General features: G+C 41.9%; 1 protein-coding gene across 1 annotated transcript in view; it reads right to left on the bottom strand.

Annotated features, from left to right (window-relative positions):
* Positions 1–203: 203 nt before the first annotated feature.
* Positions 204–20,846, bottom strand: part of CRISPLD2 (cysteine rich secretory protein LCCL domain containing 2) — a 40,438-nt gene continuing 19,795 nt past the window's right edge. Inside the window, exons 8-16 of the mRNA XM_073308093.2 lie at positions 20,342–20,500; positions 19,241–19,301; positions 18,572–18,638; positions 17,308–17,438; positions 17,085–17,128; positions 15,810–15,882; positions 14,863–14,938; positions 6,210–6,343; positions 204–3,912 (exon numbers count right to left, since the gene is read on the bottom strand). Of these exons, the coding sequence (XP_073164194.2) occupies positions 3,858–3,912; positions 6,210–6,343; positions 14,863–14,938; positions 15,810–15,882; positions 17,085–17,128; positions 17,308–17,438; positions 18,572–18,638; positions 19,241–19,301; positions 20,342–20,500 (800 nt within the window). The 3' untranslated portion in view covers positions 204–3,857. The remainder of the gene's footprint in view (positions 3,913–6,209; positions 6,344–14,862; positions 14,939–15,809; positions 15,883–17,084; positions 17,129–17,307; positions 17,439–18,571; positions 18,639–19,240; positions 19,302–20,341; positions 20,501–20,846) is intronic.

Raw genomic sequence — 20,846 nt, 5'->3', positions numbered from 1 at the left:
TTGGCATCTGTTTTTGGTATGGGTTTTATTTCACAATTCAGAAAACAAAACAAAGATATTTAACAGTTTTGTATTTAGAAAAATTATTGTTTTATAAACAAAAAGACAGCCCCGTAAAGATCATGCAAAGGCAAAACCCATTTACACTAAACTTTTGTACACAGGAAGTAGTAAAAACAAAAAACCCGTTTTTCATAGAAAAAAAGCAAATACATAAACTGCAGGCTGAGGCAGCCTACGGTCAATAGCTATTCAACTCAATAGCTGCTTCAAAGCCAGGTAAGAGCAACAGAAATGCAGTTACTAGGGAGGGGTTTCAAATGATTTAATTCCCAACATCAATTGCCTTAAAATTTTAGTGTGACACTAAAATAAAAACCAAAGTGACTTCTTATATTTTAGTGGGGTTTTTCCCCTCTTTGCTGTTCTCCTGTATCCACACTCCGCATAATGAAAAAATCAAAATAGGAGCCAAATTCTGGCACACAAACTCCTGCTCAGTAGCACCTTACTGTGTTAATGGTCCCATTGACTTCAGGTACTCTGCCCTAGATTGCTTCCAATGCACATTAACTCCAGTGGGACTACTCGTGGGGCCCTGATTCAGGAAAGCACTGCAGTAACTCTGCAAAGTTTCCCAACGAAACTTGTTATGTTCTCTGGAAATCCAGCGTGTGGAACCAGATTCTTTTCAGTGGCAATTGTGTGACATGATGTTTCTGGTTGATTATATTGGTGTTGAAATGAAACTTACTCGCCAGCAATGAAAGCCTATGAGGCCTCAATTCAGCGAGGTGCTTAACTACTGGATCCCTTAGGCCCAGATTTTCCAAGGTATTTAGGTGCCTAATGCCTGTTGAGCTCAGTGGTAGGCACCTAAAGACCTTTAAAAATATGACCCCCTTGACATCAGTGAGGCTACTCACATGCCTAAAGTGAGGCACATTCTTAAGAACCTTGCTGAATCAGGGCATTTGATAATATAAAGACAAGGGGACACTGCCCCTAGAAACTCTATTGAAACATATTAGATTGAAAAATGCTTGGAAAGACGGATGTAAAATCAGTATATATTTGGCTAAAAACAGAGCCTGTTCCTCCTAAATATGGGCAGCTGGTATATACAATTGAACACAACTAAAGATATGCCTTAATAATGCCAGGCAGGATGTGACCCTTCCTAAATACGATAGAGATATTATTTAACTAATAGCACCCAGAACCTCAAAGAATGGTTGCTCCTCAAATTCCTGATTTATCTGTTGAACAGCACCTATAAAACTAACCAGAGACACAGACTTACGCTAATACCAGTTTCTGAAAATCCAAATTGTTTGGCTGTAGATAATTCAAGGTATAGAATGAGGATATCATTTATTTTATATTCACAACTTCACTTTTTATGTTTTTCACCTTCCTCTTTTGTAAGAAAGATAAATTCTTGGTCAATTGAATTTGTACATATGCTTCTTGGTGATTCTCAGATTTTCCTGTTATTCCAGTCCAGATTTCTTTCCCTCCTTCTACAAGATGACTGATTCTCACAGACAGGGTAATGGAGCAGTGATGTTCTACTTTGACTGGGATGTACAATAGAACTAAACATGAGCCCAATCCAACACCCATGAATTCAATGGAAAGGCTGCCACTGACTTCAGTGGACAATTGATTGATCCTTATTACATTTTTCCAGTTCTATCCTCAGCTATTGAAGGTGTAACTCCTATTTGGCCTGTGGAGGCCACAGATTCATACTTCAAAATGTGGTGGGATTAAACTAGCCTGTTTCCAATGTTATCATTCATAATAGGCAAAACAAGGAACCTGACTTAACTCACTGCCAAGATTTCAGTCATTTCCTAACAGGCACTTTTTAAAGACACATTCCAGCTATTTGTCACATAAATTTACCTTGAAAATGTAAATGGTTTTCCTTACTATAAAGCAAACACAACATACCTTAGAAGACCACATTAAATAAATAAAGACTAGGTGTTTACCAGAGCCATTCCAAAAATAGGTTTGCTGTGTGTAACTTCTCGAAAACGAGCAAACCTGCTCAGTTATGAAAGGTCTCTTTTTAAACTCAGATTTCACAAGGAAAGGAAACCTCAGTTATGAAACAAAGGGACTGACAAATGTAATTTCCGTGCTGATTTCATGGAGTTTAAAAATTAAATAAAATAAGTGCTTATCCATATAATGCTATTGGTCTACATTTTGGAATAGGTTTATAGCTGGTTTTCCTATCCCTCTTTAATTTAATTTAAACATAGCCTGGACATTGGAAGGCTATGGAAAGCCATGAAACATCTGCCAGATAGAGTGGCTAAATAATTGTAACAGTAAGTGAAATATTCCTCATATGTTACATACTAAAATCGAGTTACTGAGTGAAGGGATATCTTTTTACATCAACCAAAGAGATAAAGATTATGTTGCCTTGTAATGTAATGTAAGTTACTGTATGTCTGACCATTAAGGGAAAAATAGTTTTGTGCTTAGACCAATTCTAATAACCCCCTAAAAGTTGTGAACAAATTAGCTTCAGCCATAAATCACAAGATTGCTATCTTATCTTACAGGGCAGTTTCATACTAGGCTGATTTTGTGGCTAGTTTTAATTCCTTCTAAACCATTCTATGCAATGTATTTAAACAGCTGTTCGGAGCAGTGTGACTCAAATTATTAAATATAAATTCAATAGAAGACCTATAAGTTTTAAAAACACAACACTTTTGATTCCAGATGCTCTCAGACACAGAAATCATGTTGGAAGCTAAGATCACTATATGCTATCGATTGTATGCAAGCAAACAATCCAACCCCATGCCGTATATTTAAATCCTCAGAACTGTACAAAAAATCTTCATAAAGATAAAGTGAACATACTTTATATAGTTGCACCCATTTCTAACAAAAATAAGATTAACTTTTTATCACTGCTTAACTACTACAGACAAAACCAGCACTGCTGTATACAACAATAAATTGCATTTAACTGTAAATAAAAAAAAAACCGGTGTGTAGCATAATACAGAGATGTGCCAGGACAGGAGCGCTAATTCCACAACTTCTCATAGGAAACCCAAATTCCTAACTAACTGCTAATGTTTGGCCAGCAAACACCAACACCCCATTTTTGGTTGGCTGGGGTCCTTGTTTCTCAGGGGTGGGGATTGTCATCACCTTTTCTTATTTTCACCACATTTTTCAGACAACCTCATCTCCAAGAGTCCTTCAGGCAGCCACGGACATCCGACCTCATGTTACATCATGACACCACTTGACCTAATGCAATATGCCACAGATCTGACTCAACGTTTCCTATGCACATGTGAGCTGATTAGGTAAACACGAAGGTTTTGCTTTTAAAACAGAAAAGCCAACCCTGCCATACAAACAGTTCCAAAGAAGTCGTATGCCCCACCCCACAAAAGGAGCAGCTTTAAAACTATGTTTTAAAGGGCCCCCCATCCACACAATATTTCACTATGTATTCCACCTTGCCAACCATGTGTTGATACTTCCATTGGGGCAGGTACTTCAAGACCTAAAACACTATCTGTGGACCAGCCAGGGGTTCCGATGTTTGTTGTAAATGAATCCACACTCAAGCTGTTCAGCACACCGCTTTTGGAATTTGAAGTTACAACAGTCTGAATGCCCTAGAGTTTACAAAAAACAAAACGCTGAACTGGTGCAGATGTGACGTGGACAGTTGAGTCAGAATCTTTCTTCCCTGAAAGAAATCGGCAAGGAGAATGTGTTCAGAGCAGATGCCATCAAATGAACTTTGCTGTCCCTCAAGATCAGTGGATTGTTCTCCAGAAGAAACTTGCACCTTCCCGGGGAATTTACTGCTTCACGGAAAAAATTCGGAAAGCCATCCCTTCACTGGGACTCTTCAAGCTGAAAAAGAACAATCATTATGAACCTTAGGGAGATGCAGCAGCTCCCCACATAGTCACTTCAGTAAGGAGATCAGTGGCTTCAATTATTCATTTGATTTGAATGCATGTTTATTTGCACATCTGCATTCTGAATTTCTGAAGCACTTGAGCTTCCATTACTCCCAGTTCAGGAGTTTCCATTACCACACTGAGCCCTGAGGCATGTATTTTTCACAGAAAGGCACGCATTCATAGCTGGTGAAACTTAAGAGTGCACTGAAAAGCTGCTACCTACATGACCACCTCCCACAAGATTCAATACGGGAGACCGGTGAGCCGTCACCACGACAAGGGAGTCAGTGCAAGTGGCAAGGAGGCCATGAGTACCACACCAAAAGCAAAAGTGTAAAGGTTGAGGGCCATCCATAAGCACGGACTCCATGGGTGCTCAAGGGCTCAACCACCCATGGGAAAAAAATAAAGGGTGCTCAGCACCCACAAGCCACAGCTGTTTGGCAGCAGCGCCAATCAGCTGTTTGTAGGGGCCACCGATCAGCTGTTTGGATGCTGGCAGGAGATGCTCGGGTGAGAGCGGAGAGCAGTAAGCGGCAGGAGGGGGACCTCAGGGGATGGGGTGGAGTGGGGACGGGGCGAGGGCAGGGCCTTGGGGGGGGCGGAACGGGGGCAGGAAGAGATAGAGCAAGGGTGGGGCCTTGGGGGAAGGGACGGAGCCTCGGGGTGGGAGCGGAGCACCCACGGGAAAAAATAAAAGCAGCTGGGTCTCTGGAGACAGTCTCAGCTCTAGAGATCTCTCTTTTCACTAATTCCTGATGTAAACTGTCTTGGGAAATATTTCTCAGTCCAGCACCCCTGGGGGAAGTGAGGGCGAGAGAGAGAAAGAAAGAAATCTGGACACTGCGTTTCCTCCTAATCATTTCTGCTGACAGGACTGAGCAACAGACACTTCTCCTGCTGGACTGGTGGAATTAACCCAATAAATTCTTCCTTGTATGTTAATTACACTGTGTGTTCCAAGGAACTGTTAGGAAGAACATAACAGTGGCAGTTTCCAGTCCACTGCCAATTGCAATTTAAAAAAAAAAAGAGGGTTTTTTTCCTGGTAAATGCACTTTGCATCCCACACATACTAGTGATGGCAACCCTACAGATTTCCCATCAGCACAATTCCCAAACGCTACGGACTAACCACAGGCAGCTTCTCTGAGTCTCATTCTCCCCTCTCCTTGAGCCGAACTGTGACCGTTTTCACACTTTGCATTTAAGTGAGATTATTAAATCTGTTAGGTTGCATTTTCAGAGTGCTGCACGTGCAAAATGTGTGCCTAAATTCAAGTGTGTTTCACATACAACTGCACCAATGATACATTCCACAGACCGGCCAGGCACATAATTGGGCATTAAAGCCTGCACTTCCTTGCTCCATCAGAGTAAAAGGACAATGTAGGTCTGCAGAAAAGCAAGATCCGAAAATCTGGGCCTTTTTGAATCTAGTTCCTCTTTTGTGTGTTAAGGATTTAATGTATTCACCATTGACAAGTGGCTGAGCAAACATCTTGAGGGGGCGTGTTCATGTACAAACTGAAACAAACAAAACGTTTGCACAGTGTAACTGCAAAAAATTTGATGCAGAACAACAACTGTATCCAAACTGACCCCCGGATAGCTCACCGGCCTTGTTTTAAGAAGATGCCAGCTTTATTCCATGCATGTCCTCCACTACTCTGTAATAGATTTGAAGGCATGAACGTCTGCAGCATGGGCTAAAGGACCCATGGGTCTGACCCAGCATGGCCATTCTCATGTTCTTATGCTATTAAATATATTAGACTTCCCAGAACTCAGTAGTGGAATACCCAAGTGAAAGCCACAAAGCTGACTGTACGATGAAAGATGCAGACCACGTGTTTATCTTTTCAGTGGTGTTAATTTGCCAGAATGTTTGAGGATAAAACTCATGTGAAACTGCTCCCCCAACATTAATAATGACTTTGCTAAAAACCAGAGTAAATTTTAAAGTGCTGTATACCCAGTGAAATTTATTAACAGTGTATTCATATTTTGACTAGTTTAAACTAATTTGTAAACTAAGGAGACGCTTAATAGTATTACATCCTTAATATACGGAGTCCAAGAGTAATGCATTCAGCTGCAAAAGGCAAAGAAGGGATGACACACTGTTTTGTTCGTTTGCTTCTCTGAGTTTACACTGACATGTTAGAATCACTTACCTTGTATATTCAATTCCCATCAGCCACATTTTCACAAACTGATCGCAAAAAAGAAAAGTGACCCTACCTCTCAGATTGGACGCCATTCTTCAAGGAGCCAGTGTAATTTTTCTTCTTGTCCACAGGCATTACATCCACGTAACCGCCAATCTCATCTTTAACGACTCCAGCGTGCACGGCCGTTTTGCAGATACTGGAACTCTGAAAGATCATAAAGTAAATTAATTTAGCTGGGGTTCCAAGACCTTTTTCTGACGACTAGGAAAATAAGGAAGAACGAAGGGAGACTTATGGGAACGTTGTTTGTCTTCCAGCCTGAGCAGTGAGAAAGGACTCTACAGATCACAGAATCATAGAGACGTAGGGCTAGAAGGGACCTTGAGAAGTCATCTAGCCCAGCCTCCTGTGCTGAGGCAGGACCAAATAAACCTAGATGAGCTCTTGCAGATGACACATGGCCCCTGCTACTAATTGCAAAGGGTGAGAATTCAGCATGGCTGGCACAGGGAGGTGTAGTGACCGCCCTATGGAGGGTAAGCAGTATTTCTACTACTTCTCTCAACAGGCTGGTCAAACAGCCCATTGGTCTCAACAGGAACTCTGCTAAGGGGAGATTATCCAGAGAATGACAGGTTTCAGAGTAACAGCCGTGTTAGTCTGTATTCGCAAAAAGAAAAGGAGGACTTGTGGCACCTTAGAGACTAACCAATTTATTTGAGCATAAGCTTTCGTGAGCTACAGCATCCGATGAAGTGAGCTGTAGCTCACGAAAGCTTATGCTCAAATAAATTGGTTAGTCTCTAAGGTGCCACAAGTCCCCCTTTTCTTTCAGAGAATGACTGAATCAATGGATTTACCAGTCAGCTAGGCCCTGTCTACTAGTCCATGAGCCCTCTTTTGGGGCTGCAATGGCACTTCTTGACCTCTTCAACCCTGCCTTTGTCCACATGAGAGGGTGTGGCCACTTTGCATTGTCAGAGGTTTTGCAACTGTTTGCTGGTGTGAAACAGCAGAGATCCTTGGTGAATTTGGCCTAAAAAAATAACTTGAGAAGCGTTAGATCCCATCTTTAACTTGAGACGCGTTAGGTCCCATCTTCCCAAAAGCTAAAATGAGCTTTTCATCATTGTCTGGTTTTTAGAGGTGCTGAGAACCCACAGCTCCCACTGACTACACCAAGCATAGCAGGCAATCATGAAAATGAGGCCTGCAATCTCTGTATTGCACACTGCTTCTGTTTTTTATTTTATTTTGTTTTGTTTGCTGCAAGAACAGAACCTACCAGCAACTGATGACTAACCTACAAAAACATCCAGGAAATAGAGTGATAGCAGAGAAGGCTCACTATGAACTTGGACGTGAACCTTCTAAAAAGATTATACACTGCTAGGGAGCAGAACAAAAATCAGCTCTAGTACTGAGGATCGGAACAGGTGAAAATTCAAAATCCACAAACTTCTTGATCTTTAAAAATCAAACTTTCACTGCAGAACCTGCAAAGCAATATTCCAGCGGCATCTGCATACTATAGATCATGCTCGCTCGCTCTCCAAGGCCTTAAAAGGCAGGTTTGCCCTCATTCCCTATATATTTATCACTTTGGATTGCCTATCTCTTGGCAGCTTTCGCAGTTTTAATTGCCAGTTTGGTTTTGCTTCTATATATGGGCAAGACAGCACAGGAACACTTTGTTTGGAAGATATGCTTTGAATTTGCTCTAGTATGCAATGGGAAATCTGTAAATCTAAAATTGGCTCATTAAATTAAACTGTCCTGAATAAACTGTCCAAGGCGATTTGTAACACTCTCCACGGGGACACATCCTTAACGGTGTTCTTTCCAAGGCATTCCTTTCTTCCAGAACTTGCTGTTCCTCTGCTTGTTCATTCTTTGGCCATTCTGTTTTTTACATACCGCTTCCCCTATCAGCCAATTGGGTTCCTATCTTCTATCTTGCCAATGAGTCTTTATCTTAATGAGTTGTTGGAAAAGTGCTCTGAAGATGGGAAGCACTAGGAGGATGGAGGAGTTTTCTCCCAAAAGGAAGGGCACTGGGGCCTCAGGGATCGCACAGCAAAAGATACCACATAGCAGGTTCTCTGCTTCTGCCTCAGCCCCACTTTCTTGGGATGGATCCTAGTATCTCTGGAATCCTGCAGAATTGGGATCTCCGGGGAGCCCTGTCTGGCACCAGCTGCATCAAACTATTAGCAATGAACAGGCCTATGAACTAAGGCCTAGTCTACACTAAAAATGAGGTTGACCCAGCTAGGTCACTCAGGGGTGTGAAAAATCCACAGCCTGAGCAGCTTCGTTAAGCTGACCTGACCCCCACTGTAGACAGCGCTGGGGCAACGGAAGATTTCTTCTGTTGACTAGCTTCTGCCTCTCGGAGAGGTGGATTGCCTACGCCAACAGGAGAACCCATCCCACTGGCATAGGCAGTGTCTACACTGAAGTTGTGCCGCTGTAGCATCTCAAGAGTAGAGAAGCCGTAAGTCACCCATCAAGTCCCCATTTAGTGTGACTAGCCTGAAAACAAAGATGTCCTCCTCCTCGGGGGCTCGGCAACATGCTGTGGTTTCCACTGGTGATAAAAATCGGCCTCGTTATGCAGGCTTCCTTCTTAAGGAAATCTCTCCGCAGCTAATTGCCTCACAAATGAGACAGCTGGAGACTAAGCTACCTTTATCTCACAACAGCAGAGAGAGAGTCTCTCTCTCTCATCTCCTCAGGGTTCCTGAACATGAATGGGACACACATTTCCCTTTCAAGTGCAAGTCTCACCATGAACCAAGAAAGAAGGCTGCACGATTCGTTATGTATACATTTCCCAGTGCTCCTGTGTTTCATAAAAGCTTAAAAACTCTCACATAGCTTTGATAAAGATCCCTGCTTGATACACAGCCCACAGCCCCAGAGACATTCCTTTCGGCATTAGCAACCGTTGAATTTTTCTTCGCTGAATAAACGAAGGTGCAGACGGGAACAGGCCAACCTTTTATTTTAACCGCTACAAAGAACCAGGCCAACATTTTCAAACCTGGCTCTTACATTTAAGATCCAACAACCACATTTAGGTGCCTAAAACAGAAGCAACCTGATTTCCAGCACCACCAAGCACCTGTAGCTCTCATTAACTTCAGTGAGAAATGGCTGCCTGCAAAACCAGAAGTGAAACTGCAGATTTTTGTAAGGCAAAAACAAATAAGGGGAGGGAAAAATCCCTGTGGGGCCCCTTTATCTACCATAAAGAAACAAATCCCTCTTAAAAACAATCCTTTGCGGCTTCACCTTGCAACTTATGTATAGCATGTCCATCACCACAGAATATAGGCCAGCAATCTTTCCATTCTCCTCCACCACAGCTAGCATTAATATTACTCTCCTCTCTTTGTCCCTCCATACAGTCTAGCCAATCGTTAGTGCAAGAGCCTTCTCCCTTGCACATTCTGCTGCCTGGAACAGTCTGCTTCCCTCTGCCTCATTTCAGATCTCAGCTGAAACACCTCCCTTCTGTGCTGTATTGAAACCTGTGTTAAAATTACAAGCTATCACTTTAAGTTGTAAAGGGGTTCCTGGTTCTGCTTCCAGGCAAGGGGGCTGTGTCGGGAAGCCTGATATATGGCTCTTTCAGCAGTCAGTCTGAAAAAGAGCCAGCCTGGAGCAAGTGGGTTGAGTACTGCCTCTCTGCCTTAGGGGGCAGCCTGCTTTCTCTCTGTTTCTGGTTGTTGCTGTGTTAGGTTTCTGGATTCTAAGAAATAAAGTAGTGTTACCTTGCAAACCTCTAGGAACAGTATAAATGAAAGGGGGGGGGTTCCTAACTCTCTACGCATATGCCATGAACATAACACCCTCCTCTTTGGCTGTGCCAGTTCATTTCCTTCTCCCACCAATATTATTTATCTCTGCATTTCAACTGCCTAACTCCGCAAGGCCTTTCGGGGTACAGTTTGTTTGGAAGCCAGCCCCATTCAAAAAGGAAGCACCGATGGAAACTGGAACTAATTGGAATGGGAAATAAGTGACGTTATTGCTGATAAAGAATGAAAAATCATCCATATTTTGGTTGATTTGGCTAAACCAGTCAGAGAGTTTAAGGTCAGAAGGAACCACCAGATCATCTAGCCTGACCTCCTGTATATCAAGGCCACCAACCGCACTCAGCATCCGCACACTAAACCCAACAACCAAAAGTAGATCTCGGTATAGCAGCTTGCAGGTGCCCCTCACAGCAAAGTCATTTTGTGGGGCGCGGATGGAGGGCTAAGTTAGCTTCGGTAGAAACTGAGGCCATGTTTCTGTCTCAGCCCATAACAATCCCCGTCCTAAACTTTTAACAGCAAACTTGGCTACCCAATCCGGTTTTAATCCAAACAGTTATTTGGCTTCTCTCTAAGACGTGGAAAGAGTCAACGACATCCATTTATTCTATTTCACTGGACAGTGATGTGTGCATTTCACTTGTGATCTTTCCAAGATGAGAATGTGACCATTGCTTATCCCAGCTTCAGTATCCAAGATGCCCAGCCATATGCCCTCCAAAACAGCAAAACTGTTAGACACAGCAGAAACTGATGGATTTTTTGAAGCAATGCAAGATGGAGTTTGTTGGCCACATGGTTCCTGCCGAAAGGGTATTGGCAGTTGTTCCGCCATGTCCCGTGTATACCACTTGACTCTGGAAATCTAGTGTAAAGAAGCTCTGACTTTTCTTAACCCTTCTATTGCTTGGAAACGGGATTCTTTTGGAGATGGGCCTGAGCTGTGAAGTTTGGAGCCAGATCTAAACTTTTCCCTACAGCATGTGCTCTAATGCTCTGTCCACTTCGGTTTTAAATGTCCAAATATACTAAGGTTTCCATTTTATCTCTGGAGGAACCATTCCATCATTCTGCTGAATCACCATGAAGAATTTCACCCTGGTTTTGTTATTAACACAATGCTGGCTATTTACATGTAATCCACCAGAGATGGTCAGAAGATAGCACCATTGCTTTGTAAAATATGCCAGCCTTTACATCTGTCTTGCATTTGTGGGAGGCCCTCAATGGAAATTTTTTCCAAAGTCTGTAACGGGAGCCAGGATTGGTCCATCCAGGCTGCCTATTGCCCATAAAAGATAGGGGTGAGAGAGCTTGGTTACACCTCTGCGGAGCTAAATCTCTCATATTGGAAAGACCGAAACCAAACTTGCAAGTCTAACAAAATGCATTATTAAAGTTAATGATGGGGCCCTTACAAATGCACCTGTTCCTGCTTTTGGAGCTTCATCCATTTAATGCACATGGCCATGTAATAAGGTGCATCAATGCATGGGCCCAACAAATCATTTTATGCTTGAAGCCAGGGAGGGGAGAGTTGTGCATGTGCTTTCATTTGTCTGTTTTTAACCACAATCAGTGTCCTGCTTTCCTCAAGGTCATGGAACATCTTTTTCTACACTGGAAATAACTTTTAGCAGAACTGCAGAACATCTGGATTTGATGACCTGCATTTGCCGCCTCCTCCTCCTTACTGTTCGCTTCCACAATTTATTGTGCACGTTTTAAGGCTCTAGCAATTACACTTCAGCAACACATTAGAGGTCTTACTATTTTCTCATTGATCATGAGTACCTTGGCTTCTTTGTCCCTGGTTGGTTTCCAAAACGACATTGACCTCACTTCCTATAAACATATGTTTCCCAAGCCCTTGACATCACGCAACCTAAAATAGCATCCTTATTTCTATGAGAAGAAAACAGAATCTTCTTTAAAGCTGTTAAAATCCCATGCTGCAGAGGTTAGTTGCTCCTGGGGCTATGGACTAACCCAAGTAGAACCAAGTACAGCCAAAATCCTTTCTTCCTGATGCTGGAGCTTTGTTCTCTGTGGTAAAACAAACTTTCACATGCATCCTGGGATCATGTAAACATTGAAGCTCTCCAAGGCGGATCAGAAGGTTACAAGCTCATTGAATTGGATTCTGGTACCTACTTAGTAGTGACTTTATGATGCTAATGCCCACAGATTAGCAGGTTATTGCCCCGTTAACTCCTCTGCTGCCAAACCATTTTGCAGGTCAGGGTTTTGTGCTGCTGACATGACAGAGAGTGCGAGAGCACAAACTCAATGGGGAAAAATACTTTTTGTTTTCTTTAGTTAAGCTATTAAAAAGAACAGAGTCTGTGACATATATACACAAGTCCCAAGAAGGTGCCACTTTATGGATGGGAATCCACAGGGCCTATGAGAAGACTAGCATTTGTCTAGTTTTGTTTGTTGTCGGTTTTAATTTTTCTTCTGATTTGTGGCTTATGCTACGTCATTGCATGCCTTCTTGCAGAGCATTCCACACACACAGTACCCTCTGTGGGAAAGGCTTCGGACTAAATTCTCATTGCACTGAATGTTTGCTTATTTTGTCAGCCTTCCAGTCCTCGGATTTATTGTTAATGCAAAGAACTTTCCTATTTGTACCCCTCACTGTGCTTACAATCTTCTGCCACAGCTTCCTCAAGCCCCTTCTTCTCTATCAAGTCTACTCCTGTCTTTTCCTGCCATTCTGCTAACGCTCCTAAACTCTTCAACACATGCCTTGTTAGACCCATCATCTCTGACGCCCTGGCCATACTAGTTTAACGGAGATCTATCAAATCCTTGACAGAGCAGTATTTTTTCCCCCAAATCATATTCCATGCCCCCATTTATATAATCCCAAACTCAGAGATTCACAAGAAGTGGAGCTTGTGAACCAGGACACTAGTGCCTTTGAGTCAGTATAAATCATAAAATTATGCAGGACTGAGATGGTGGTATTTAATTAGTGCCTCAGGGACATCTTAGCAGCTATGGAGTTTTTTCAGATCAGATGCAAAATTGAGGTCTTGAGTGCTTGTCACCTTCAAAGATCTTATGATAGTCTTCACCACTCCTCCTGCTGCAGATCTAGTGTGGATAGCCACATTCTTCCCACTAGAATCATAGAATATTAGGATAGGAAGGGACCTCAGGAAGTCATCTAGTCCAAACCCCTGCTCAAAGCAGGACCAATCCCCAACTAAATCATCCCAACCAGGGCTTTGTCAAACCTGACCTTAAAAATCTCTAAGGAAGGAGATTCCACCACCTCACTAGGTAACCCATTCCAGTGCTTCACCGCCACTAAAACTTTCCCGGCTGTTTCTACTGGATAGTATTCTTCTCTACTTCCTGTGCTTATACAGTACACACACACAGAGCGCATGCTATGGTTCCCAGCAAGGGTGGCTGTTTTTCAGAGATATCTGAAATCTTTCCTGCGTATATATTTTGGAAAGAGCTTTGGGGGAAAGGCGTTCTAGAAACGTAACATTTTATTATCACAATTATATGCCAATTTTTGGCTTATTATGTATCTAAACAGGCAACGGAATCATTGCCCTAATAGATGATTAGAGTAAACAGAAAACTGGCATGTGATTATAATGCAACTTTATTCATATAGCTTTATAAAAATATCAACTGAAATAGTTGCATGAGGTTCTTCTGATCAGTTAATTACCTGATCATTTGCCCAATGAAATTGTTATTCTTGGGACCTTGCAGGGACAAACTTATTTAACCATGTGCCAGTTCTGAGGCCAAACCACAACTGGCACCAATTTCAAATTCCTCTGTGTTTTTCCTAATTCTGCCTGTGACTACAAAGGTAAAAAAGAAACAACTCCGCTAACTAACATCAACAAAACAACAGGCAATTCTCCACCAAGGCCCACAAACTCCAGAACAAATCTCTAATGCCCGTTTTCTTTCTTTATTGATCTGGACATCTATAACAAACAAAAATGGAACCAAGACCTGCCCTCCCTCTCCAATGGAGCACTCTTTTTCCAGGTGGAAGTTTAGGCAGAGTTGATTCAACCAAATATGGAATGGTTCCAGCAATACCAAGCGTATTATTTCGTATACTCCCATGATCCTGCTAGGAATATTTTCCAATATGTTTGCACCTCCCCCATGTGGAGATGATCCATAAGAGCAATGAGAAGCTATACTAAGCCTGTTTTGTCAGTGGATTTTAGACACATGCTCTCTCTAAGTGGTGACCAAAAAAAAATAAAATAAAAAGTTCCTTTGCATATCTGTCCATTTATTTTTTGCCATTTAACCTCTGTCCATCCACATCAACTCGACAGCTGTTCACAGAGCTACAAAAAAAAACCAAAACCCCACCCCCATACTTCATTTCCACAACAACTGCTCACAAATCATATTCTACTTACAGATAAGAAGGGGGGGAATCTATTTTTACAAGCTATGTCGAGTAATAATATAACGTTTGTACCAATCAAAGCTATTCGCTTTTCATCTGTACACCTCAAGAGACTTCACGATGGTGGACAAGCATCAACCCCATTTTACAGACAAAAACCCAGAGAGGTTAAGTGACTTTCCCAAGGCTGCAGAGCAAATCAGTGCCAGAAAAGGGAGTGCAACCCCTGACGCCCTATCCACTGCACTATAATGCTGACTCTGAAGTACAACACTAGATACATTTAATCAATGTGTCCAACTAATTCAAGGGACATTTCTATCCCATGTGCTGGCAGGGTATTTCCTTGTTGTTTATAGGGACTCTATGTAATTCTGACCTTTCTAATTCATGGAATGTGAATCTCTTAAATGACCATGGGGATCCACTCATTTCAATACAGTCACCTTGTTATTTGGAGAGACATAGGAAAGTGGAATACTCACATCTGCATAAACCTTGGTGCCAAAGACTGGTGCCCAGTATGCTGGCTCAGCTTTACAGTGGGCTGGACAGTAAGCCCTGAAAAACAATTTATTCATATTTATTCGCTACATCAAGGAGTAAGAGAAAAAACAGTTGTATTCTTGAGCTCTTGGAAGGAAGCCTTCAAGGGCCGGCATCTGGTTTGCAGGTGGCAGCAGCTGACTGGTTCTTTTTTCCCCCTTTCAGCTGAAACTCGATAGTGTCTACACAGCTGCAAATGAGACTCCTTTAGGCCAGTGAAACAGGAGATAATGAAGGCCATTGGGCCAAATTCTCCAAGCGTAGCTTCCGACCTTGTGCCTGGCCCCGCACACACAATTGTTTGCAGGTAGAGTTTTTTGCCCGTCGTCATTCATGCATGCACCTGATGGAATTTCCATGAGCAACGCTCGTTCGCATGCCAGCATCAAGAGGAAGAAGGTTTTGTGTGTGTACATTTTATCATTTGGGTGTACAAGTGATAGCGTCCCAAAACACCACATGCACGTGACTGAACAAAGTGTGCAAAGTTGTACATGCACATATTGAGGCCAATTTGAGGTGGTCTTCTATTCGGACCCTCTTATATTGCTGAAGCAGGTAAAAAACTCAGTAATAAACCCACAAAAATATGGATTTTAAATCCTGGAACTTGTTTGTATGCCAGCATTGAGAGTATGCTCAGATCACAAACATGTTTGTGAAAGCAGGCAATTTTATTCATATAGTATGTTGTTTTGGATATGGAAAAAGCTTCCTCGTTTAACCTTTACCCCAGTTAATCTGACATAATCTATATCTTTAATTTATCAGCTTCAAATCGGAAGAGTTCAATATCTCCATCCAATCCTTCAGCTTCTGTTTCCCTTACCCTAGTACAGGTCTAGCTTCAAAGGAAATAGCATCATATTTGAGATATGCAGCTTACCTTGGACAATGAGTTGCTGGCTTTTTGAAAGGACACAGTTCAGCTACGGTGGTGTAACAATCCAGTGTCTGCACTGTGGAAATCAATATAGAGAGATGAATTACAAAGCCAAATAGCTGGTGCTCCTGAAGTAAACAGAAGCATTAGTTATGCATCACATCTGACAGGATGCATGTCCAGCAGATGCAGCCAAAAGAATAATTTCAATGTCTTCATTAGAAACAGCTTCCATCGAAGAGATATTTTTATTAGGATTCATGCTGGAGATCTACTAAATTGCTAGAAAATCCTTCTCCAAGGACCATGGCTTTTTAAAGAAAAGAATATCTGAGAAATGGAGTAGTGTGATTTTGTTACAGATTTTTTTGAATACGGAGGGGGTTCCCGGGCAGGTTTTGGGTCTAATTCTGAGTCTAAATGACAGTGTTGCTTTTAACTTTCTAGTTGCCAGTGCCAGAGGCTTCACCCTAAAGCAGCTCAAGGTAACACGAGCCAAAATATTGGTTGTATTTAAGCTGAGCAGTAGGGTGACCATACGTCCTGTTTTGGCTGGGACTGTCCCTTTTTTAAGCCCTGTTCCAGCTGTCCCAACTTGTGTGGCAAAAGTGGGCATTTGTCCCATTTGCTCTTGCAACTTTTGATTAGTTGGCGAGAGCAAACGGGACAAATGCCCACTTTTGTCACAAAGTAGGGTGTAGAGGAACATGGGGGAAGGGGGTGTGAGTGAAAATGCCAGCTCTGCATGTGGGGAAGCGGGGGGTCCTCAGTAAAAGGAGGCTCGGGTGGGGGGGCAGGCAGGGCTTGGGCAAGCAGCAATGCAAGCCCCCACCTTTGGTAAATATGGTCACCCTAACGAGTATGTGCATCACTGCTCACTCGAGCCTTGCCTGAGGGAGAGCTCAGATGGGGGGGAAGGGGAGAGGGCGAGCGGCTTGGGCCAGCCCCCGCTGGGAGGATGGGGAGGACTCGGGCCAGCCCCATGCAGTGTCCCATTTTCCCTTTGGGAAATATGGTCACGCTAGGCCGAGGCATTATTCAAATGGGTTCTAAAATGGGGCAGGGGCAGGAAATGTTTTGAAAAATGCCACTTTTGTTTTTCCTGACATGCTCTAATCACAAATAGGAAGAGTCGCTTGACTACAAAGAGTTTTGCCCATTTAAGATTCATAAAAGAACATGGCTCTGGAATGATGATGTCAATATATTACAATAAACTCAAGCACCATTGATTTCTTCTCAACGTTATAATGACAAAAGGGGCATTTAAAAACTTACCTGTGACTTTGGAAACCATGAATGAATTTGAAGGTTTATATTTACTGCAAAGCAAAACAAGAAATGTGTGTACATATTTCATTGACCTTTAACAAATAAATGCACTACAGTTGCTTTAAGATCTACTCTCTGTTGCTTGTAAACAGTGACAAATGTGGAACGATTTATTGTACAAGTCATGGCCCTCCAGACGTAGAGATCTGGTTTCTGAGGGAAGCATTACCTTAAAGATTCAATGCCATTTCTTGTTGACTTGACAAAAAGGGGTGATCTCCCTTTCCTAGTGATGTCAACCAGACCTCCTTTATCATCTATGACGCCATAATGAATTGCAGCGCGACATATACTGGATGCCTGGAAATCACATCACAAATAGCATGTTAATACCAATGTTTCCTAAATAGTTCTAAGCCATTTAATAAACAAGTATGTAAAAGAAATACTTAAAGACCAGCTGAAGTTTACGCAGACTTTACATTTACTGAGCAAATGTTGCATCGTTTCAGCCTGCTGGATTTTACTGTTATAACACACATGCATTTATTTTTATTCGAAGCCTTACTTGATTTAAGGACAAACATGGATTTTTTTAAATAAAAAATATAGTATTTAAATGTAAATTATAAGGAGAGCTGGTTGGAAAATGTTTCATTCCCCCCCCCAAAAGGAAAATTTTGAGCTTTCAACAAAAATGTCAAATCTGAAATATTTCAGCTGAAAACCCCTTGGTGAGGGGAGGTGGTGCATCATGGCAGCTGTCCAGCCATGATGCATCATGGGAGATGCAGTCTAGAGGGAAAACCAGCCCATAGAGAAGAACAGGAGCACAAAGCAACTGAACTACAACTCCCATGAGCCATCTGCAGCAGAATTTCAGCTTCAATATATTTGGGGCATTTTTTTTTTTAGTAATAAAATCAAAATTTTCATTGGAAAGCAGGCACATTTTGTAAAAACCAAATTGTTTAACCAAACCCCCAGTTTTCCATCAAAATCAGTCTTGACAGGAAATTGTTGACCTGCCCTAATTATAAACTATTTTGACAATTTAAGATTCAATGAGCCATCCTAAAAATAAAAATCCATCATCCTGTGAACCATCTTGAGAAGCAATTCTAATATAAAGTTTCTCTTCCATCCCAATAGCTCACTGCACTGAGGGATAGATCCTGAAAGATGCCATGCACTCCTGTGAAGTACAGGAGGGCACTCAACTTCTGTTGAACTTAGTGGGCCTAGAGGACACTCAGAACCAAAATCAAACCCTTAGTAGATACTCTTTTCAGCACTGATTTTATCATATAGATGAGGAAATGCAGATTACCTTTGTTATATAAGTTAATACAGTTTACAGTAAGACAGTTTACAGCACCAACATAGGAGGGCAGAAAATTTATGTTACATTAGAACTGCCAGCATTTTCCATTTCTATTACTACCATTAAAACCCCAATAAATGTCATCTATCAGCCATAACAAAGTACGTACAGTCTCATAATAGAATGTTCCAAAGATTTTTGCCTTGCTGTTAACGCAGCCAGCTGGGCACAGATACCTAGTTAAAGAGAGATATATATATATCTGTGGTGAGTGTGAAATGTGAGTCAGACTTTTATTACAGTTAATTTAATAGTGATCCCATTAGTGTCATTTAACTACTCCATTTAAAACCAGCATTGCAAAACAGCCACATTTTCAAATACCTTTTCCCTTAAGAATGAGATCAATATTTAGATTCTGTGGGTTTGTTTTTTTCCAAGGAATAAACTTTAGTGTACCTTACTGGGATCTTAACCAGGGCTCCTAGGTGGGGACAAGCTCTGAATTGATGGTCTAACGTTGGATGGAAATGTAACACAAGAGGAGTGCAAAATGATTGTGCCAAGCTTTACTAAATGGGGCTGACCACCTGGGAGCTGTGGTTTATCATGGCCGTTCACCATTTCGAGCATGAAGTAAATTGAGTCACCTTACTGCTAAACTTGGCCAAACCATTTGTATTAAGAGGAATGAAAGACTTTTTTTCATAGGGATTTAGACAGCATTTGGATTCTAGTCACAATAAATAGAACCCAGCCTGCTCCATGTTTGCAAAAGCCAGCCAGGTTTAAGGTTGCCATTTCAATGACACTGGGGCAGAAGTCAATAAAACGCTACCTGTTGCATGTTGATCCTTTGCATTTGTCCCTCATTTTGGTGTCGCACTTAATGACCTGTGCTAGAAAAAAAAAGAGGAGGGGAGGGGGGCGGGAGGAAGACATAAGAGACAAGAATGCAAGGAAAAAATTGCCCAGAGATAAATGGTCGACAGCATTATAGTGATAACTCAGGTACATGACATGGTCTCCAGGAGATCTTCTGTGTGGGAAGATTGAATTCTTATCACAGAATAACTGGGCAGTAGTGAACTTCTAACTCAGAACAATAAGCCTGAAGCAGTTTTACATCAGTCACTTTATTGCCACTTTAGCCGTTCCTTTTATCACACAGGTGTCTTTGTAAATATTAACTTGGAGGAAACGCTTGACACCAGAAGACTTCAATTTATAGCCTAAAGACCCTGCTCAGCACTCCTATCATCCACTTAATTATAGGCTACCGACATTCCAGTAGATAGACTTGAGAAAGATATGCTCACTCCCCTCAGCTCACTTGCCGTAGATCACTCTTTAAATTACAGTGATTAGAAAAACCTTTAAAGAGATACTATCAATTCCATGAATATTTCAGCAGACCTTGCCAAGCAGAGCTGGACCCCCTTTTCCCTCTGGACAAAATCCAGAAAGGATGTCAAGGTGGTGAACACTGAGTTCAGAATAGTTCAAATGAGTAAAATAGTAAATCAAGGACAAATAAAATGCCTCCATATGAATATCATCGAGTGATCCTGGCCAAGATTTTCTAAAGGTGATCAGATATTATGACAACGAGTGTGATAGAAGAACCAGAATAGACTAGACTAGACCAACTAATGATTTTGAGTGCCCCAATTCTTGGGCATCCAGCCCAAGATGCTCTAAAAGGGCCTACTTTTCAGGGTTGTCTGAACAATCAGGCCTCAAGTTGGACACAAAATATTGCTTCCAAATAAATTGGCCAAAAAAAAAAAAAAATCCAATGATTTTAACTGGTCCTCAACACAGGTTTGCACTGGAGGCCTCTTGGCATCTCATTCCACATCCACACACACATGCACACACACTTCTACAGAGATATTTAAAAGTTTATAGGATGTGGAAGACAAAGAAGCTCTCTTACTCATGAAACTGTCCACGGTTGTGGTGATTTTCTTGATCTTGGTTGATTTGGTGGGTTTGGTCACCTGTTCTTGCACCCACACGTGTTTTTCCTCTATGATTTGTGGGACCTCCACTTCGTTAGTCTCATCCCGCTCAGGCTTTTGTGCGTAGTGGTCATCTTTTTGGGTGGGGAGAGGTAAAACAGTATCCTTGCATTAATAATAAAGTCACACAAGCTGCAGGAGGACTGATATTTCATGGAAGATTCTGTTTGGTTCGACAAAGATCTATTTCTAAACAGCTGGAAACTCAACAAAATGCAAGTTAAATACAGAATGGGCCAGACTCAAAGTACCAGGGAAAGAGGCCTGGGTTTATACCATTCATTTACTCAGCATCTAAAGCACTGTTTAAAGAACTACGGTGTACCTGGCTGAAGTGATCTGTCACTTCAAATGCTGATGCATGTGTGTGAATGTCTTACTATTATTTATCATGCTATTTACCAATACAGCTTTTACTCA

This window comes from Lepidochelys kempii, chromosome 12 (assembly GCF_965140285.1).
Source record: "Lepidochelys kempii isolate rLepKem1 chromosome 12, rLepKem1.hap1, whole genome shotgun sequence".
Classification (NCBI taxonomy): domain Eukaryota; kingdom Metazoa; phylum Chordata; order Testudines; family Cheloniidae; genus Lepidochelys; species Lepidochelys kempii.
This window is presented reverse-complemented; position numbering and strand designations above follow the sequence as displayed.